General features: G+C 37.2%; 1 protein-coding gene across 2 annotated transcripts; it reads left to right on the top strand.

The window, feature by feature from the left end:
- The first annotated feature begins 468 nt into the window (after positions 1-468).
- Positions 469-17878, top strand: kel (Kell metallo-endopeptidase (Kell blood group)). Of its 2 annotated transcripts, XM_079430382.1 has the most exons (18): positions 469-653; positions 1885-2059; positions 2141-2440; positions 4848-4975; positions 5089-5247; positions 10261-10332; positions 10445-10633; positions 12592-12752; positions 12861-12978; positions 13086-13178; positions 13286-13384; positions 13467-13544; positions 13656-13759; positions 15384-15473; positions 15728-15795; positions 15870-16030; positions 16902-16991; positions 17069-17878. In XM_079430382.1, the coding sequence occupies exons 1-18, from the start codon at positions 627-629 to the stop codon at positions 17231-17233; spliced, it is 2277 nt and encodes a 758-aa protein (XP_079286508.1). In that variant the 5' UTR covers positions 469-626; the 3' UTR covers positions 17234-17878. The 2 variants fall into 2 exon arrangements, with proteins under 2 accessions (XP_079286508.1, XP_079286509.1); XM_079430383.1 differs by lacking the exon at positions 13086-13178.
- The last annotated feature ends 21 nt before the right edge of the window (positions 17879-17899 follow it).

A 17899-nucleotide genomic window follows, 5' to 3' on the forward strand; every position in this document is an offset into this window, starting at 1 on the left:
ATTTTCCCATTTCAGACAGTTTCATTTTCTTCTTAAAGTAATGTGTATTTACTTTTTTTTCTCATGTGACTGCTTCCAAACGTGTTCGTTCCCACGCAATGTGTGACGTGCTCTCTTGACCCCCTCAGTCCTTATCAGCTCACCCCAGCCTCACATACACCACTGATAGTCAGGTGTGCCGACGTCTGTGTATGTAATAAATGTCACATTGAAGGTGTATATAAATTAATACTAACTATGCCACTTCCTACACTGAGGAACTTAAAACATGTACTTGCATTTTTGTTTTCCAATTATTGTTTGTTTCCTCAAGATTGGAGCAAAATCATCTTCTGGCCCTCATAATTTTAAGAAACTGTGAGATTTGGGAAATATTTCTAGAAATGCCCCATTTATGTATGTGTAAAAGAGAGGGGTCTTGTGGGAAGCCAAGTCACGTGTTTATCAGTCAGTCAAAGAGGGAACAGAGAGTGTGATGAGGGAAGATAGTAGTTGGATGACTTGTGGTTGACGGAGGACAGATAGACAGAGGAACAGTGTGACGAAATAGAAAGCTTCGCTGGAAGAACATTATATAGGAAGAATCCTGACCAAACGGACACAAAAGAAGAAAGCAGCAGCACAGGATGGATGATAACCCAGCTGTTCATCAGGTGAGGCTTTCAAGATTTATCTATTTTTAAGTTTTGGTCTTTTGCCAGTTTTATTAATAGGACAGTGGTAGTCACATGAAATGACAGAAGAAGGTGGCATGGGATCAAGAAACGCCACAAGCCAGATTCGAACTCGGGTTACCCATATGCTCCACCAAGCACTTTTAGCAGTGTGCTGTAGAGTTGTTGCCTAAATTTTAAAGTTCTGCTTCATGTCATAACGTTTTCTAGTATATAATACATGGGTGGTGTGGTGTAGTCAAGCCTACCATTTCAATGTCCTCTAGTCACTAACAATGTGCCCGTATGCAAGGAACTTAACCTGAGGTTACTGCAAATTTGGAAGTTCACGATGCTGCTCAATTACACAACTCTAGAATTCTTGACTCTGATTGGTCAATCGCAGCACCGTCGTCCATCAACACTGCTATATCATTTCATTCATCCAGGTTACTGAAATCGGTGCTACTTTCTTTTTATACAGTATATAGGCTATAAGAAATGTAGTTATATTTTCCGCTGTTTGGCGAAATCTGCTTGGTAAAGTGACACTGTGCTTCATACATTTACACTATTGACTATGGACAAATGGAAATTTTCTCTCAAAATCTCACTTAGCTAATGTGAACCTTTCTTGTTTCATATGGCGCCATTTAGTGCCGTTATCGACTGTAATGAAAACGACCAGAGTGAACTTTTTTTATATTGTTATATTGCTGTAATATTGTTATCGAGCTCATTTGTTGCTTGGCCTATTTTGTACATTGTAAAGGAAGAGCTGATTCCCTTCGGTCAACTCGAGGTCGAATCTCGGCTTGTTGTCCTTTCCTATAACTTCCTGACAGCTCTCCAACCATCGTGTAAGGCATAAAAAAGAAAGAAAGTATATATCAAATCAAAATGTCATGTGTTTAATTTGATGAGAAGCTGTATGTTAAGCAGGGAAATGTAAATTTTTCCTTAAAGCATGAAAGACATCAATTTCACTACTTTAACTATTAATGAAACAATTGTGTTTCTTCATTTTCATTGTTCTTTAGTGAACATCCCTTGGACTCGCTCTTATTGCGGTTGGATGTTTGACTGCCAGTGTAATTTCAATCCATCATAAAGTCTATGAGTTATGCATTCCTGCTTTCCCCAGTTGTGCTTTTAAATGGACATTTCCATACAACACGTCCATCTCAATAAAACATAAAGAGAGTCATTTGCTAACTTTCTATCCCCACAGGAAATGGTCACAACATCAGAGGAACAGTCTCAACCAAATCCAGTGGGCTGCAACAAGTACCGCAGGCTCCTATTGGTTGTCTTTTCCTTCTCTCTCTTTGCAGCTGCTTTAGGTTTGGGGGTCTATTCTCACCTGCAAAAGACTGCAGACCCCTGGACATCACAATGGAAATCAGGTACAAACAACTAGGAAGTACAGTAGAACTTCTGGTATAGTTTTAATAATAGTGGTTCGTAATTTCTCTCTCTTGTTCCAGCTGCTCCTCCTTGCCTTTCTCCTGCCTGTATAAGAGCATCAGAGCATTTTTCTGCTGCCATGGATCCCTTTTCTCACCCCTGTGACTACTTCCTGTTTGCCTGTGGGACAGGTGGATCTTCCACCAGTGCTCGAAGACACAGTGTCAAGAGGATCTCCAATGAAGACAGAGGAGAACTGGACAAAAAGAGGGAAGTGAGGATGAGAAGAGAGACAGATGTTCAAGGAAAAAGTGATGGATGGCTAGTCAAATTTCCAGACAGAAAGACTGCTTTACTGAAAACTATTAAGGAAATATTAGGTTAGTGAAATTTCACCGTTTTTCTTTTTTTTACCTTAAATGGAACAAATGACACAGTTTCATAGTGTCTTCAGGTTCCATATCTGTCTGTCTTCCTGAGACTAAGCTGGTTTGCAGGTCTTCTAGACGGTCAGACTCGTCTCTGTCGTCTGTTGGTTTTAAAGGTGTCTGGGGCACTTTTTTCCTGTCTGGCTGGGACAAAAAAAGTTGCATTGTAATGTAAATAGCAGTAAATCTTTTCTTCCACATTGTGACAAACATTTGAGCAAAACGGATTATCAGATTGGATGGAGGAAGTCGATCTAAGAAAGGGGCGGAGTTTTAAGTTTACTAAATGATTGGAGAAATCTGGTATATGTCACCAGTGAGAAGTCTGTTGTTTGACTGGAAGATAGAGTGATGGCATTTTGATTAAAAGTTACAATAATTACAAAAATCATAATAATAAACATAGCTGCTAGCAGTTATTACCGGGGTTCAAGAGCTTAAGGCATTTCCATATAAATATGATGTTTTTTTAACGTTTATGACTGTTATAGCACCAGCAGTGGTCCAGTCCGTTTAAAACCTTGCATGCTTGTTTAGAATCACCTGTCACATGAGCTCAGCAGGTTTCATGAAGTTTTGAGTATTCCTTTAGGCTTTATAGGATTTTGGGTAAATTTGAATTATAGGATTTCGGGTCATTTTTTTGGCCAGATTGAGCGAAAAACCTAGGACTAGTTCGCAAAAGTAGGTTTTTTACATCCTCTCAATCATTTAACAAACGATTTGATTGACAGCAGTGGTTCTAGAGGCAAAGTTGTCCAGAATGAGGAGTTCTATTGCATGAATATCGTGCGTATGTGCGAAAAACCATGCGACGTACAATCGTTTACGCCCTTGAAAAATGCGATATCGCCCTCCCAGTGGCCGATTTCTTTCAAATTTCTCTCCGACCTTTGGGGCCGTGAGTCGGAACAGGCCCACCGAGTTTCATTCCGATCGGCCTCCATTAACCCTAAAAAGGGCAAAACCATAAAGAGACATCAGAAAATTAATTTATTTCTATTTCTTTATATATATCTTATTATATCTTATTATTTTGGAACTCAAATAATACAATTTCATGATTTTTTTTTTGTCTATGTATATATTTTATATCTTGATTTATACCCCTAAAAGAGCGACGTATCCCATGATATACAAACATTTAGAGACTGATTACAAAAAATCTAAGCATTTAATTTATAAAATTTCAATGTAACCCTAATAAGCTAATGATAAATAATAGCTTTTTAAACAGGTAAGTCCCCTCCAACATGTGTAAATATGTGAACTAGATCAACTTTTATTGGAGGGTGAGCAGATTTCCCACTACAGGCGGCCATGCAGTTTTAAATGCTTCCTGTGAGCGAAAAAAATAATGTAGAAACAAAAGTCACCTCATCTAAATATTCACAACAAACACCCTTTCAAAATGAAACCAAGAAATAAGACCTACACTTTCACTGCTTCTCCCCACAGCTTCTCAAATGTTTGTATCCCACAGGATACGTTGCCTCTTTTAGGGTTAACCTTGTCTAACAGGTGCTCAGATTTCATTGGCCAATGGCGGCCTTGTTTTTTGAGATACGCAAATGGCCTTGTAGACACTTGTGGTGCTTTGGATTTTCATGATAGGACAAATGGTTGCACAGTTATAGCCATTTTACTTTTTTCCCTCTTATAGTGCCACCAAGTGGCCAAGATTTTTTTCTTGTGACCTCAGATTGAGTTCATACATAAGTGTTCTGAGTTTGACGAAGATGTCTCTTTCAGTTCAGAAATTTATAGGCATTTTACTAAAAGTGGCCCCCGGCCCTTTCAAACATTTTGGCACCCCTTTGCGATGGCGAGTTGAAAGTTAAACTTTTTTTGATAATTATTGATATTCATTCTCCTGAAAATCTTTCTGGACTGGTTTGGTTCCGATTGGGCGAAAAACCTAGGACTAGTTCGCAAAAAGTATGTTTTTCAAAAAATCAAACATTTCATATAATCGAGTCTGAGGCGTGAGCCAAGGATTCTAATGACATGACGGTTTAGGCTCCAAATGACATCTTTTTCGCAAGATGACAGCTGCCATACTGAGAATGTTTTGGCTCCACTTTTCTATCCTTTTTTACAGTCTATGGCTTGAACCCCTAATAAAAAAAATAAACATGCACGGTTGCCTCTTTCACAATAAGATCAATAAGATGCATTGAAAAAATATTCAGGATGAATGTGTGGAGAACCATCTTAAGCCAACTAAAACCAGCAAGCCATCTTTGGCTGGTTTAAGTTATCTAATGGTTAATCTCAGTAGTTATTTATGATAACTAATTGTATAAAACAATCTTGAATCATCTTTGACATTCAATCAGTATGATCCCTGTGTGATCAGAGGCTCCTGAGGAGGGTGTTTCTATGAGTGCAGCAGAACAGAAAGCAAAGAAATACTTCAAGACCTGCATGGATGCAGAATCCCCAGAAAAAGTGGGTTCAAAACCCTTCCTCACACTCCTCCAGCAGGTACACACACTTTTTAGGATAAAGGAAACTAAAAGAACCTGCATTGCATCATGCATTTTACTCCAGTGTTGTTTATCTTTTGATTCTCTCTCTCTTTTTCTCGGTGTGTGTAGTTAGGTGGTTGGGCAGTATCAAACGGATGGAATCAGACAGATTTTAACACCACCCTCGCCCTGCTGATGAGCCAGTACTCCACATTTCCTTTCTTCAGTGTGTATGTAGGGTCAGACCCTGGTGAAGAGCAAACGGCTTCTGATCAACACTACATACAGGTGATTACTAATGAAGGTAGAATATAAGCAATTGGTAGCATGGTTTAAAGTTTAGTAGCTTGATTTACAGTTTTCTCAATACTTAGGTGAACAGCAGTCTACGTGGGCTAGACTGGGGATCATTTATCTTTGCTTTGGCACAAATGCATTCAGTGACTACTTCTTTCAAGCTACATGATTTCTTTTCTCACTCAGACACAGCCTCTACCAAAATTCTGTGTACCTATAATTTGCATGTGTACATACATTTTCAAAACTGTTAAACTGAGAACAGTGTGAAGACTTGACCTAAGTATTGAGAAAATGGTGTCCTAGCAATTATGTGCTGTAAAGACCCCATAAAATAGTTCATGGGCACCGTTTTTTTTCTGTTTTGAGGCATTTCACTGCTTTGATTATAATTTGATTACATGTATTTTGTATGGAAGTTTATTTATGCCCCTGAACAAAAAAATAAAAAAGGACTTTTTATCTCACAATTCTAACTTTTTCCTTACTATTCTCAATTTATATCTCAGTTTACTTTTTTTCTTCAAATTCAGATTTGGGATATATTTACTCAGAGAGGCTAGATATAAACTTGCATTTCTGAGACAAAAAGTCAGAATTAGAAGAAAAAAAAACGCAATTACCTTTTTTTATTTAAAGCTTAAAAAGCTTGTAGTAGCCCAATTCTCACAATTTTGTCTTTTTTTTTTTTTTTTGCAATTGCATGTTTAGACTGCTCAATTCTGAAGAGTCTGAACTGTTAGATAAAAAGTGACAATTACAGGCGCATTAAAAAAATGTGAATATCGTGAAAAACTGAATTTTTTTGTAACTTCTTTCAAAAAGTGAAACTTTCATATATATTTTAGATTCATTCCATGTAAAGTAAGACATTTCAAAAGTTTTTTTGTTTTAATTTTGATGATTAGAGTTTACAGCTCATGAAAGTCTAAATCCAGCATCTCAAAATATTAGAATATTTCCTAAGATCAATCAAAAAAAGGATTTGCAAAGCAGAAAAGTTCAAGTTCTTTAAAGTATGTTCATTTATGTACTCAGTACTTTGTCAGGGCTCCTTTAGCACAAACTCCAGCATCAGTGAGGAATGGCATGGAAGCGATCAGCCTGTGGCTCTGCTGAGACACTATTGAGCCTTCAGCTCGTCTGGATTGTTGGATCGACTGTTTCTCATCTTTCTCTTGAAAATATACCCAGAGGTGTAAAATACTTGAGTAATTTTACTTGATTACTGTACTTAAGTATTATTTTGGGGGATTTGTACTTTATTCAAGTACAGTTTAAACTGACTACTTGTACTTTTACGTGATTGCATTTCTGAAGAAAAAAACATTACCTTTTACTCCTTACAATTTTATTTCATCATGAAAAGTACATTACATTTTTATTTTCTTATGCACTTTAAATATGGTAAACGGAAGCCCAAACGTGCGTGCCTGATGTGAGAACCAATGATCACTGTTTTCATGCATAAAGCACACACATTTCTACTTCAGTTATGACTTTCATCTGGTAAATGTCTGGCTTCAAAAGTTCACCATCAGATCTGAGGAAGCATATTGAGGTAGCAAAGTTGCATTTTCCCCCATAAGTTTTATTTATTATTCATTCTGTTTTGATAGAGCCATTAGCTGTGTAATATATTATCTGAACGCACAAGATTGAGTGCAAATAAAATCAGTGATAAGAATTTAAATACAATTAATATTTTTACAATTAATTTTATTTAAAAAGTGTTTAAATAAACATTGTATGTTAAATTAACTGTATTTCATGTTTAGTGATGTTCTTACCAGGTAGCGGATACATTGTATTTCTAATATGTAATTATATGCCACACTGAGTAGAAATTAGGACTGTCAATGATTTAAAAAACAAAAATCTTAATAATTACATGATTTGCTCATTAATTAACCAAATTATTTGCAAATAATTATTTATCAATATTTGCTGAGAAAAAAACTTTTTTAGACAGTGACGTTGAATAGACAACACAAAAAGTCGTGGCCTAATGGTTAGAGAGTCGGACTTGTAACCCAAAGTTTACGGGTTCGAGTCTCAGTACCCGCAGGGATTGTAGGTGGGGGAGTGAATGTACAGCACTCTCTCCACCCTCTATACCACGGCTGAGGTGCCCTTGAGCAAGGCACCGAACCTCCAACTGCTCCCTGGGCGCCACAGCATAAATGGCTGCCCACTGCTCCGGGTGTGTGTTCACGGTGTGTGTGCACTTAGGATGGGTTAAATGCAGAGCACTAATTCCAAGTATGGGTTACCATACTTGGTCACATTCACTTCACTTTTTCACTTTCACAAACAAGTGGCCTTTCAAAACATTAATGCTGTAATTCTTTGCTATCTTTAGTTGAACACAAGCAAAGATTTTTTTTAGTCCATAAAATGCAAGGGGACAGGACCACTTCAGAAACCACACAAAGTGAACACAACTGTCAAGTTTAAAGGGCACCTATTATGCCCCTTTTACAAGATGTAATATTGGTCTTGGGTGTCCCCAGAATGTGTTTGCGAAGTTTCAGCCCAAAATACCCAACGGATAATTTATTATAACAGTTGGAAAATGTCATTTTTGGGGTGTGTCTAAAAAAGAGCTGATTTGGAGTGTATGGCTTTAAATACAAATGAGCTGCATATTCCCGACCCGTCTCCAGAAGAGGGCGTTGCGTATAAGTTTCTCTGCATTGCATATCTACAGCAATAAACAGCAGGTAGAAGCAACATAACTGAGAGCGAGAGAACCGGTGTTTGGCCGTACATATGGGAAGTCAAATGCAATGAGCAGCGCGACCGTGCTACCGAACTAATGTCGCGCTACAAACGGCGCAAACTAATCTCACAAGCACGGCGTTGATCAGTTACTTAATGTACGCTCACAAATACGGTTAAAACTCTAAGCACTATAACGAGATGACATTCACAAAGGAGTCTGGAGCGATACACGTATCTAGGCAGATTCTGAGGCGCATTACCGTGAAACATGAAAGTAATCCACAGCGTCCTCAGCAGCTCAGATGTTGGGAGAAATCGAAGACTCTTATGTTCAGTCTTACATCCAAATACAGAGCACACAGAGCACCGGGATTGCTTGCGAGACATTGTTGTCGTTATATCTGCTTGAGCGTGGAGAAAATTAAGGACAGCGTAACAGCTGAGGGAAGAAACTATAGCAATGCAGGGCTGTCAATCAGCCGCCGTGGCCCGGCCCTCCGAAATATGTGGTCACACTGCGGTGAGAATCAAAACGGCAGGCCTACTGAGACTTGGTTTAAAGGGGATTTGGGTGGATTTTTATCATTGCAGGGTGGTTGTGTTCACACACTGCCGACACACATTTATATCCAAACGCCATGTAAAAGTGGATTTTGCATAATAGGTGCCCTTTAAAATATTAGTATTTGTATCCTTCTTACATATCCCTATTGTTTCCCTTAAGAAGACACTGTTTCATTAACAGGGGTTGCATGAGTTACTGTCATATTCACATTTTTGAAGTGTCATTTTTGGATGTCCCATACACGTCATTTTTTTTTTTCTAAAACTCTTAGTTTGTGTTCATCTGATAAATGAAAGTCATATGGGATGGCATGAGGGTGGAAAGGATGGAGTTTCCTTTTAATCCCTTTCCTTGTATTTTTTTCCCTGTGTTCCACTGTGCTGCATTTTAATTGTTGTTGCACTAGATATACGTGTTTGACCTGGGCCATTGCATTTTGTTTCGTTTTCTCCCCTTAACCAAACTTCTTAATGTTTGTCAGGAAAGAAAGTACTTCTACTTTTTTAATACTTGAGTTCAATTTAAAGTTGTACATTTGTACTTTTACTCAAGTATGTTTTTGGCCAGATACTTGTACTTTTATTTGAGCAAAATTTTCACTGAGTATCTGTACTTTCACTTAAGTAAAATTTTTGAGTACTTTTTACACCTCTGAATATACCATAGATTCCATATGGGGTTCAGGTCAGGCATGTTGGCCAATCAATCACAGTAATATCATTCTCAGCAAACCACTTGGAAGTGGTTTTGGCAGTGTGGGCAGGTGCTAAAGTCCTGCTGGAAAAGCAAATCAGCATCTCCATAAAGCTTGTCAGCAGATAGAGGCATAAAGTGCTCCAGAATGTCCTGGTAGATGGCTGCATTGACTCTGGACTTGATAAAACACAATGGACCAACACCAGCAGATGTCACGGCACCCCAAATCATCTGACTGTGGAAACTTCAAACTGGACTTCAAGCAGCTTGGGTTCTGTGCCTCTCCTGTCTTCCTCCAGACTCCAGACATTGATTTCCAAATGAAATGCAAAATTGAAATTTTTCTGAAAAGAGGACTTTGGACCACTGAGCATCAGTCCAGTTCTTTTTCTCCTTAGCCCAGGTAAGATGCTTCTGACGATGTTTCTGTTTCAGAAGTGGCTTGGTAGCCCTTTTCCTGAAGATGTCTGAGCGTGGTGACTCTTGATGCACTGACTCTTTTCCTACCCAATTTCTTCCTCCCAGTCAACTTTGCATTTAATATGCTTTGATACAGCACTCTGTGAACAGCCACTCCTTTCAGCAATGACCTTCTGTGACTTACCCTCTTTGTGGAGGGCGTCAATGTTCGTCTTCTGGATCATTGCCAAGTCAGCAGTCTTCCCCATTATTGTGGTTTCAAAGAACAAGAGATACCCTAAATTTATACTGTATAGATGGTCGTTTAATGAAACTCAAATATAAATATTCTAATATATTGAGATACTGGATTTTGACTTTCATGAGCTGTAAGCTCTAATCATCAAAATTAAAACAAAAAAAAACTTTTGAAATGTCTTACTTTACATTTTTAGATGCACCTGTACTTTTCTATTTGTTTTCGTCCTTGAGGCATTTTATTGAGCAGTGATTATTCTCCTGTGCACATGAATCCTCAATATTTTGGTCCATTTTCATTGTTTTTGAGAATGTTCTACACTCTTTACGTTGGATAAAAATGTCCATGTACATTTCCATAGATTGATGAGCCTCATTTTCAATTCCCTATTGACTGGAATAGCAAGACACAGAAATCCAAAGCAAGTAGTCGGGTAAGTATTTTCTGTTCGACTTAGCACCACAAGTGTTCATAATGGATTATTAATAATGGTTCTTTGATATTTTGGTAACTTCCCTTTTGTTGTCTCTGTTCCTCTTTCTCAGTATTTGCGTCCATTCTACATGGCATGTGGTCAGTACTTGGATCTCTTGGGCGTTCCCTCCAGTGAAACCACTCAGCACTGCGGTCTTTACGTATCCCTATCCACAACTCTGGCTCTGGCCACGGCTCCTCTCCACTACCGTCTCAGTCAGAAGTTACTCTACCATAGAATTACCATCAAAGAGCTACAGGTCTGTGTGTAAATCTGATTTCCTCTATGGCATATGTTAATAGATCAATCAAAAATAAGATTGTCCACGATAAAGAAAAATCTAAAACGTGCCACATTCTTAGAAATTTATATGGTTTTGGAAAAAACTTTTATCCCTTTTAGAAGAAAACCTTCAGTTTAAAGGTGGGGTATGTATTTTTCAAAAACACTTTAGAAAACTGAGTCGGGGCCGAGTACCAAAACAAACTTGTAGCCAATCAGCAGTAAGGGGTGTGTCTGCTCATGATGTGGAGGAGAGAGCGACAGAAAGATGGCGGATAAAAAAAACAAAAGGAAAACGTCTGAGCAACGATAAGGCTACTAACGATAGGTTAATAACACCGGACACGGCACAGCGCAACAGCTAAAGTCTGCCTACACTGGACGCGATAAAGCAACTGTTGAAAATCGTTTGAAATTTGTGTTAACACATCATAAATAGAACGCGGCAGCCGCTCCCGTCCGGTGTAGACACGGTGTAACATTGGTTTTGCTTTGTTTCACTGAACTAATCGTTGCCTGGGTTGCGTAGGCTACGTATGTGTGGGGTGGAGCTATCAAAATAGGGGCGAGACCCTTTTGGGGTAGGGGCTTGTTTGTTTTGCGGATTTCAAATATCAACATTGGCTTCCAGAAATCATTTACCCCACCTTTATTTATGTCACGTGGTAATTATTAAGTAAAAGTATTTTCCTTATTTTTTCTCATATGTGACCCTGGACCACAAAACCAGTCTTAAGTCGCTGGGGTATATTTGTAGCAATAGCCAAAAATACATTGTGTGGGTCAAAATTATCAATTTTTCTTTTATGCCAAAAATAATTAGGATATTAAATAAAGATGATTTTCCATGAAGGTATTTTGTAAATTTCTTACTGTAAATATATCAAAACTTAATTTTTGATTAGTAGTATGCATTGCTAAGAACTTCATTTGGACATTTTTAAAGGTGATTTTCTCAATGTTTTGATTTTTTTTGCACTCTCAGATGCCAGATGTTCAAATAGTATCAGTAATAGTAATAGATGTATCTCAGCCAAATATTGTCCGATCCTAACAAACCATACAGCAATGGAAAGCTTATTTATTCAACTTTCAGATACTGTATAAATCTCAATTTTGAAAATGGTTTTGTGGTCCAGGGTCACATATTATATTTTATTTCCATATTTTTCAAAGATGTGTTTAAAATGTATTCAAAGTGAAAACAGTTTTTCTACTATTTTTACTATCAGAAATTATTTGCTTGTAAATATATTAATGAATTATAAAAATATAAATTTTGCAGTAGCATCATATTACAATGTTATAGTCATATATTGACCTTCACACACAGTCATGGGGGTCTGCAAGGGTCCTCTCTTTCATATTTTTGTCCGTTTTATGTTTGTGTAAATTTAGTATTATTCAAATACTATTATAGTATTTATTAAATACTAATACTTTTGAATTACCTTTTATTTTATATTATTAGTTACTGTTTTAATTTTAGGTTACAGTTTAATATTAATACATTTTATTTTAGTTTTAGTTAACAATAACAACCACATGACTTGGATTTGGCTGACAGAGGTTTTTCAATAAGCAGTGAAGTTTTGATATAATATTTCTCTAAGAATTCCTTTCATTTAATGAGGCTTTTTTCATCATAATGATAATAGCACAGTTAAAACCTTGAGATTTTTTACATTATGCCACATAAATAAATGAATGAATGAATAAATATATTTTTTTTAAATTCAGAAAAACATGCACATCATAGAATACATTTATTCAAGTTATTTGTGAATGAATTGCATTTTTTATATATATTTTTTTTTAAATATATTTTTAATACAATAATAGATCTGGACAAAAAATATTATCATGTCATTAACCCAAATAATATACAGTACCTAAGATGTGTGATAATATCATTTTTTTTTCTGTCTCTCACAGACTCAGGCTCCAGGCATTGATTGGCTTGCTTGCCTAAATGCCACATTTCAGCCTCTTCCTATCAGCCAATCAGATCTTGTTTTAGTCCACAATCTCCCGTATATTATTCACATGTCCCAGACAATCAGTGAATGGCAAGTCCAGCACGAGTTGATGGGCACGTAAGTCACTATTATATAAATATACTTAATCATTTTTTCTTAAGAAAATGTGATGTATCTTGACTATTAACACAGATGTTTGTGTTGCTTATGTGTAAATATCTGCAGCGGTCCACTTCATACATACATGATCTTTAGCCTGTTGCACACACTCATTCCTGCGCTGGACTCGAGGTTCTTCCAAACAATGAGAAACTTTTCCATTGCGACTGGAGACACAGAGGAGGTGGGTCTGCATTGAAGGAATTACCCACAATGCCAATTTGTGTGAAGTGAAGCAGTGCAGACTGCATTATATTTTATATCACTTATATTGTCTTTTGATTTTCGGAGATGCCACGCTGGTTGCGATGCGTTCAGCAGATGGAGCGAGGGTTTGACACTCTACTCAGTCAAGCAATTAGTGAAAGACATGCACAGAAAGAGGTGCATTTTGGTTGGACCTCATGAAGAAATAAAAGATTATGCATGAACATGAATTTAATAAACCAATGGCACATGACATTTGACAAGTGTTTTTCTCTCACTGCCAGGCTGAAGAGTTGACTCATGATGTTTATTCGTCCCTCAAGAAAAAACTAACAGATTTGATCTGGAGGGATGACAGATCATCAGCCTTTATTTTGAATAAGGTATGTTATGAATCATATACAAAAATAGCCTTACTGAAACTTTGTATGGGTCTATGTTCAGATAATTTTGTATATTTTTCAGATAAAACCTCTTAATCCAAGACTCTCCACTAAAACAAATAACGTCAGTCATGCAGAACTCAACCATCTCTATGCAGAGGTAAATGAATGAATTGGAATTCATTTCGATGAGTGAATTATGTCAGTTTAGTGAATGAAACATTCATGAATTCCTTCCTTCATTGGCTGTTTTTCTCTGTCTCTGCGCTAGGTGGTTTTGAGTGAGGAGGATTTTTTCTCCAACTACCTGCAGATGCTGGTGCTGGAGAAGAAAAGCAGGAGCAGACTGCTCTCACACGGCACACAGACTGATGGGTAATGCTCTCATATTTGCCCTGACATTTAGGGTAATGTTTTATCAGTGTCAAATCTTTGGATTTTTATAATATTTTAATGTTTAATCAATAATTCTGCTATTTAGAAAATTGTAATGTACAGTATTTCAAATGTATACATAGTTTATTAATATAAATGTATTATAGTTATTTTATATTTATTGAATTGTTTTACATAAAATATGTATTTATAAGATAATAAATTTATATATTTATTTTATTTTTATATTTTATTTTATAAATCATCAATTAATCTTAAATCATAATTTAATCCCCTCAAGTCCAAATAATAATAATACTAATAATGTGACATTTGAAAAACATTATAAAGCACAAGTTAGTTGCAGCACAAATGATTTTATATCCATACATGGATTATGCATGTACATCTTCAAACGTCTTAACTAATTTGCCAGCAATGTGCAAGATTGCCAGCAGCTATCACTCTGCAGCTCTCACCTGGTTGCCCACTCAAGCTAAGCAGGGTTGAACCCAAGTACTGCTCACTGCAGGGCCAAATGACCTCCAGCTCCAACTCTGTGTTTAGCGATAGGGTAAAGGGAAGGGTTAGGGTGTGGTTGGATGTCTAGCTCCACCCATTACATCCAGCGCGGGAGAGCTAGAGCTCCAGGTCCTCCCATTTGGCTCTGCAGCGAGCACCCTCTCGTTGAGCCTGGTCAGTACCTGGATGAGAGACCTCCTGGGAAAACTAGGTTGTTAGTGAGGCCAGGAGGGGGTGCTCACCATGGGGTCTGTGTGGGTCCTAGCGCCCCAGTATAGTGATGGAAACACGATACTGTAAAAAAAAAAAAAAACATCGTCCTTCAGATGACAGAGGTCCTGACTCTCTGTGGTCATTAAAATCCCAGGATGTCCTTTGAAAAAGAGTAGAGGTGTGACCTTGGCATCCTGGCCAAATTTGCCCATTGGCCTCTGACCATCATGGCCTCCTAACAATCCCCTAAAAATCCTAACAATCACTTATTCTCCTCTCCACCTATAAGCTGGTGTGTGGTGGGCGCTCTGGTGCAGTATGGCTGCCGTCGTATCATCCAGGTGGATGCTGCACACTGGTGGTGAATGATCAGAGCCCCTCTCACAATGTAAAGAGCTTCGAGTGCTTAGAAAAGTGCTATATAAATTGTAATTAGAATAATTTTTAGTTTATATGAACTAAATGACTAATAACTGACATTATGTTCATATTTAACTAATTCACATTTTAGTCTCATATTTAATTTGTTTACATTTTTTTAGTAACGGGAGTAGCGGCAGATATTGTCTTCCAAATTGTGATCATTTGGGCGAAAATGGATTATTGAAAATTAAAAAGAAAATAGGGAATAGTGGAAGATCTGAATGTGCGCTTGAGGTTGATCATAAAAAAGGAGGGTTAAGTGGACAAATGATTGGAGAAGTCAGTCTGGAAGATCGAGATATTACATTTTAATAAAACATTCAAGTAAATAAATAATAAAACGCATTCATGGATGACTAGTTCACAATACGTTCACAACATTTAGAAAATAGATAGGGTGAATTTACATTTGATGCCAACTTTAAGCCATCATCCATTTTTCATTTATGTCTTCCCTCACCTCTAGTTTGTCTGTCACTCCATCTATCTCTGGAAATAATATCATCTTCCCTGTTGGAATGTTTGTGTCACCCTTCTTCCATTCCTCATATCCCAGGTATCAAGTCACACCATACATTCATTCAGTGGAAGTACTATTACATTCCAAGATATATTTTGCACCACTTTTAGTAAAATAGTGGTATTTTGTATTATCTTGAATGATAGTAAACAAAATCTGACCTTTTGACCTTGTTTTTATGCCTCATTTTTGAATGCACTCTTTTACTTTTATGTGCTGAGGATGTAAGATGCTTAAATATGCATGTATGAAAGATGTTTATATAAAATGTTTACATCATTATTCTATAGGGCACTGAATTATGGGACACTGGGATCTCTGATGGCTAAAGATCTTCTTCACCTTCTGCTCCCTGATCGTAAGTCAATATGAACCTCAATCTGAATCTGCATGTGTGAGTCTTTTTAATCACCTTCTGTTTTTCATCACTAGTCCACACAAAGGCCAACAATCCAGAGTTAGAGAGCATGTGCATATGGTCTCATTATCTGAGTGTGACCAAGGATCCAGGATGGGTCGGCACATTCTCTCTTTCCCCCTTTGAACAGCAGGAGGTTTGGATGCAGTACTCTGCTCTACAAGTGGCACTGGATGTAAGATAATCTACTCTGGTACAAAGGTTTTCAGTCTTTTATGCCATGGACCCCCAAATATGATTATCCTCTGGAAATTTACCCACCCTCAGGCCATCTAAGATATTGATGAGTTTGTTTTTTGTATATTGCAACATATTCGAAGAATATTTAGTATTAAATTATCGGCTCACCTCTGTAGTGAATGGGTGCCGTCACATCCACATGAGTCCAGTCCACCAATGAACTATTTTTTCACTTAAAACCGGCTAAAATAAAAAAATAATAATGCTTCCTCCACTAAAAGAAATGGTCTTGTCTGAATAAGGAGACAAATGTGCGCAGATCAAGCACCATTTACAATCGAAATCAATCCAAACGAGTTCTAAACAAATATGTTGGTGGATTTGGATGAGAAAGGACAACAGGGGATGGACTTTTTCTCTGGAAAAAGCAATTATCAGCCATTCATTGAGCTGTTTTTATCATTTCTCTCATTCTGACGGCACCCATTCACTGCAGAGGATCAGTTGGTGAGAAAGTGATGTAGTGCTGAATTTCTCCAAATCTGTTCCAATGAAGAAACAAACTCATCTTGGATGGCCTGAGAGTAGATATTCAGCAAATTTATAATTTTGGGTGAACTATATTGTGATTTTTTTTTTCTTCCCATTATAGTACTGTACTGTCAGGTTTGTTTATTTACTAATTTATTTAAATTTATTTCCCCTCTGAACTTTCAACAAACCCCCAAACATTCCCTTGTGATCCCTTGGGGGTCCCTGGACCACAGTTTGAAAACCCCTGCTATAATCTACAACTATACTCTTTTCATTGTTAGCCATGAACCCAACATTTTTCTTTCTTATGTTGGATATTTGTTTCTTTACAGGCTTATAAGATGAGTTTCACAAGGCATCCAGAAGACTCATCTCTATCAGGCCTCTCTTACATTCACCTGTTCCTCTCCTCCTTTACTAAGGTACAGAGAAAAGGTCATGAGAAATGCACAAGCAAGCAAACGTGTGATAATCAAAATGATCAAATCTTATGTTACAGGTAACGTGTGACGTTGACTCCTACCATGAGTTCATGCCCTTTGAACCTTCCTTCCTGGTGACAGTCCTGTGTTCAGACTCACGCTTCTGCCCCAAACCACTGACCTGTGTGAATAAATCTCAGAGTTATCCTCATGAGATGTGTCAGAGTCGAACGCTGCACTGAATCTGAGAGGAACTCTTTTCCGCTGAGACCTGTTGGAGCTAGTTTGGGACAATTGACTATTGACTATTGTTTAGGAAAAAAAGGAGAAGGTCATTCCAGAGATCATAAAACTTTTTATATTCACTTGTTAAGTAATGGGTTTAGAAATGTCACGTATAGGCTTTAAGCAATATTATCACATTTGATAAATCATGTACAGTATGATGAACAGTTAAAACCTGCCTGGTGGATATAATCTTTCACAGCACTTTGAAAATGTACCATGTTTTTACAATAGTATTGAATTTTGGAGGAAATGTAGATTCATACAAAATAATATATTTGGGAAAGGAGGAAATCTCATGCATTCTTTTTACTGCCTAGTTTGTTTACAAAGTTATGCTGGTTTACACGTGGATACTATAACTACCCCAGTTAAACTGGTTACTAAACAAGATTTATGGTAAATGTTTCCAAGGAAGGAGAGCATTTCACAGAGTAAAAGTGGTTCCTGTTGTAATTCATTAATGATGGATAATTGTCCTCTTATTCTCTCTATTGTAAATACAGTTTGAGGTCTGAAGTCTGAATGTATCATAAATGTCACTCTTATATTTGAAATGTATTATATTTGGATGAAACATAAAAAAGTTTTTTTTTTTTTTTTGCATGTGTGCTTTTTGGTCT

This window comes from Barbus barbus, assembly GCF_936440315.1.
Source record: "Barbus barbus genome assembly, chromosome: 12".
In the NCBI taxonomy this organism is placed as follows: Eukaryota; Metazoa; Chordata; class Actinopteri; order Cypriniformes; family Cyprinidae; genus Barbus; species Barbus barbus.

Bases quoted from the DNA above. Each gene is read 5' to 3' on its own strand.
- kel (XM_079430382.1), top strand. From the start codon at position 627: ATGGATGATAACCCAGCTGTTCATCAG. The intron at 10,333-10,444 runs GTAAGTATTTTC...CCTCTTTCTCAG, and splicing joins AATCCAAAGCAAGTAGTCGG to TATTTGCGTCCATTCTACAT. The intron at 15,474-15,727 runs GTATCAAGTCAC...ATTATTCTATAG, and splicing joins TTCCATTCCTCATATCCCAG to GGCACTGAATTATGGGACAC.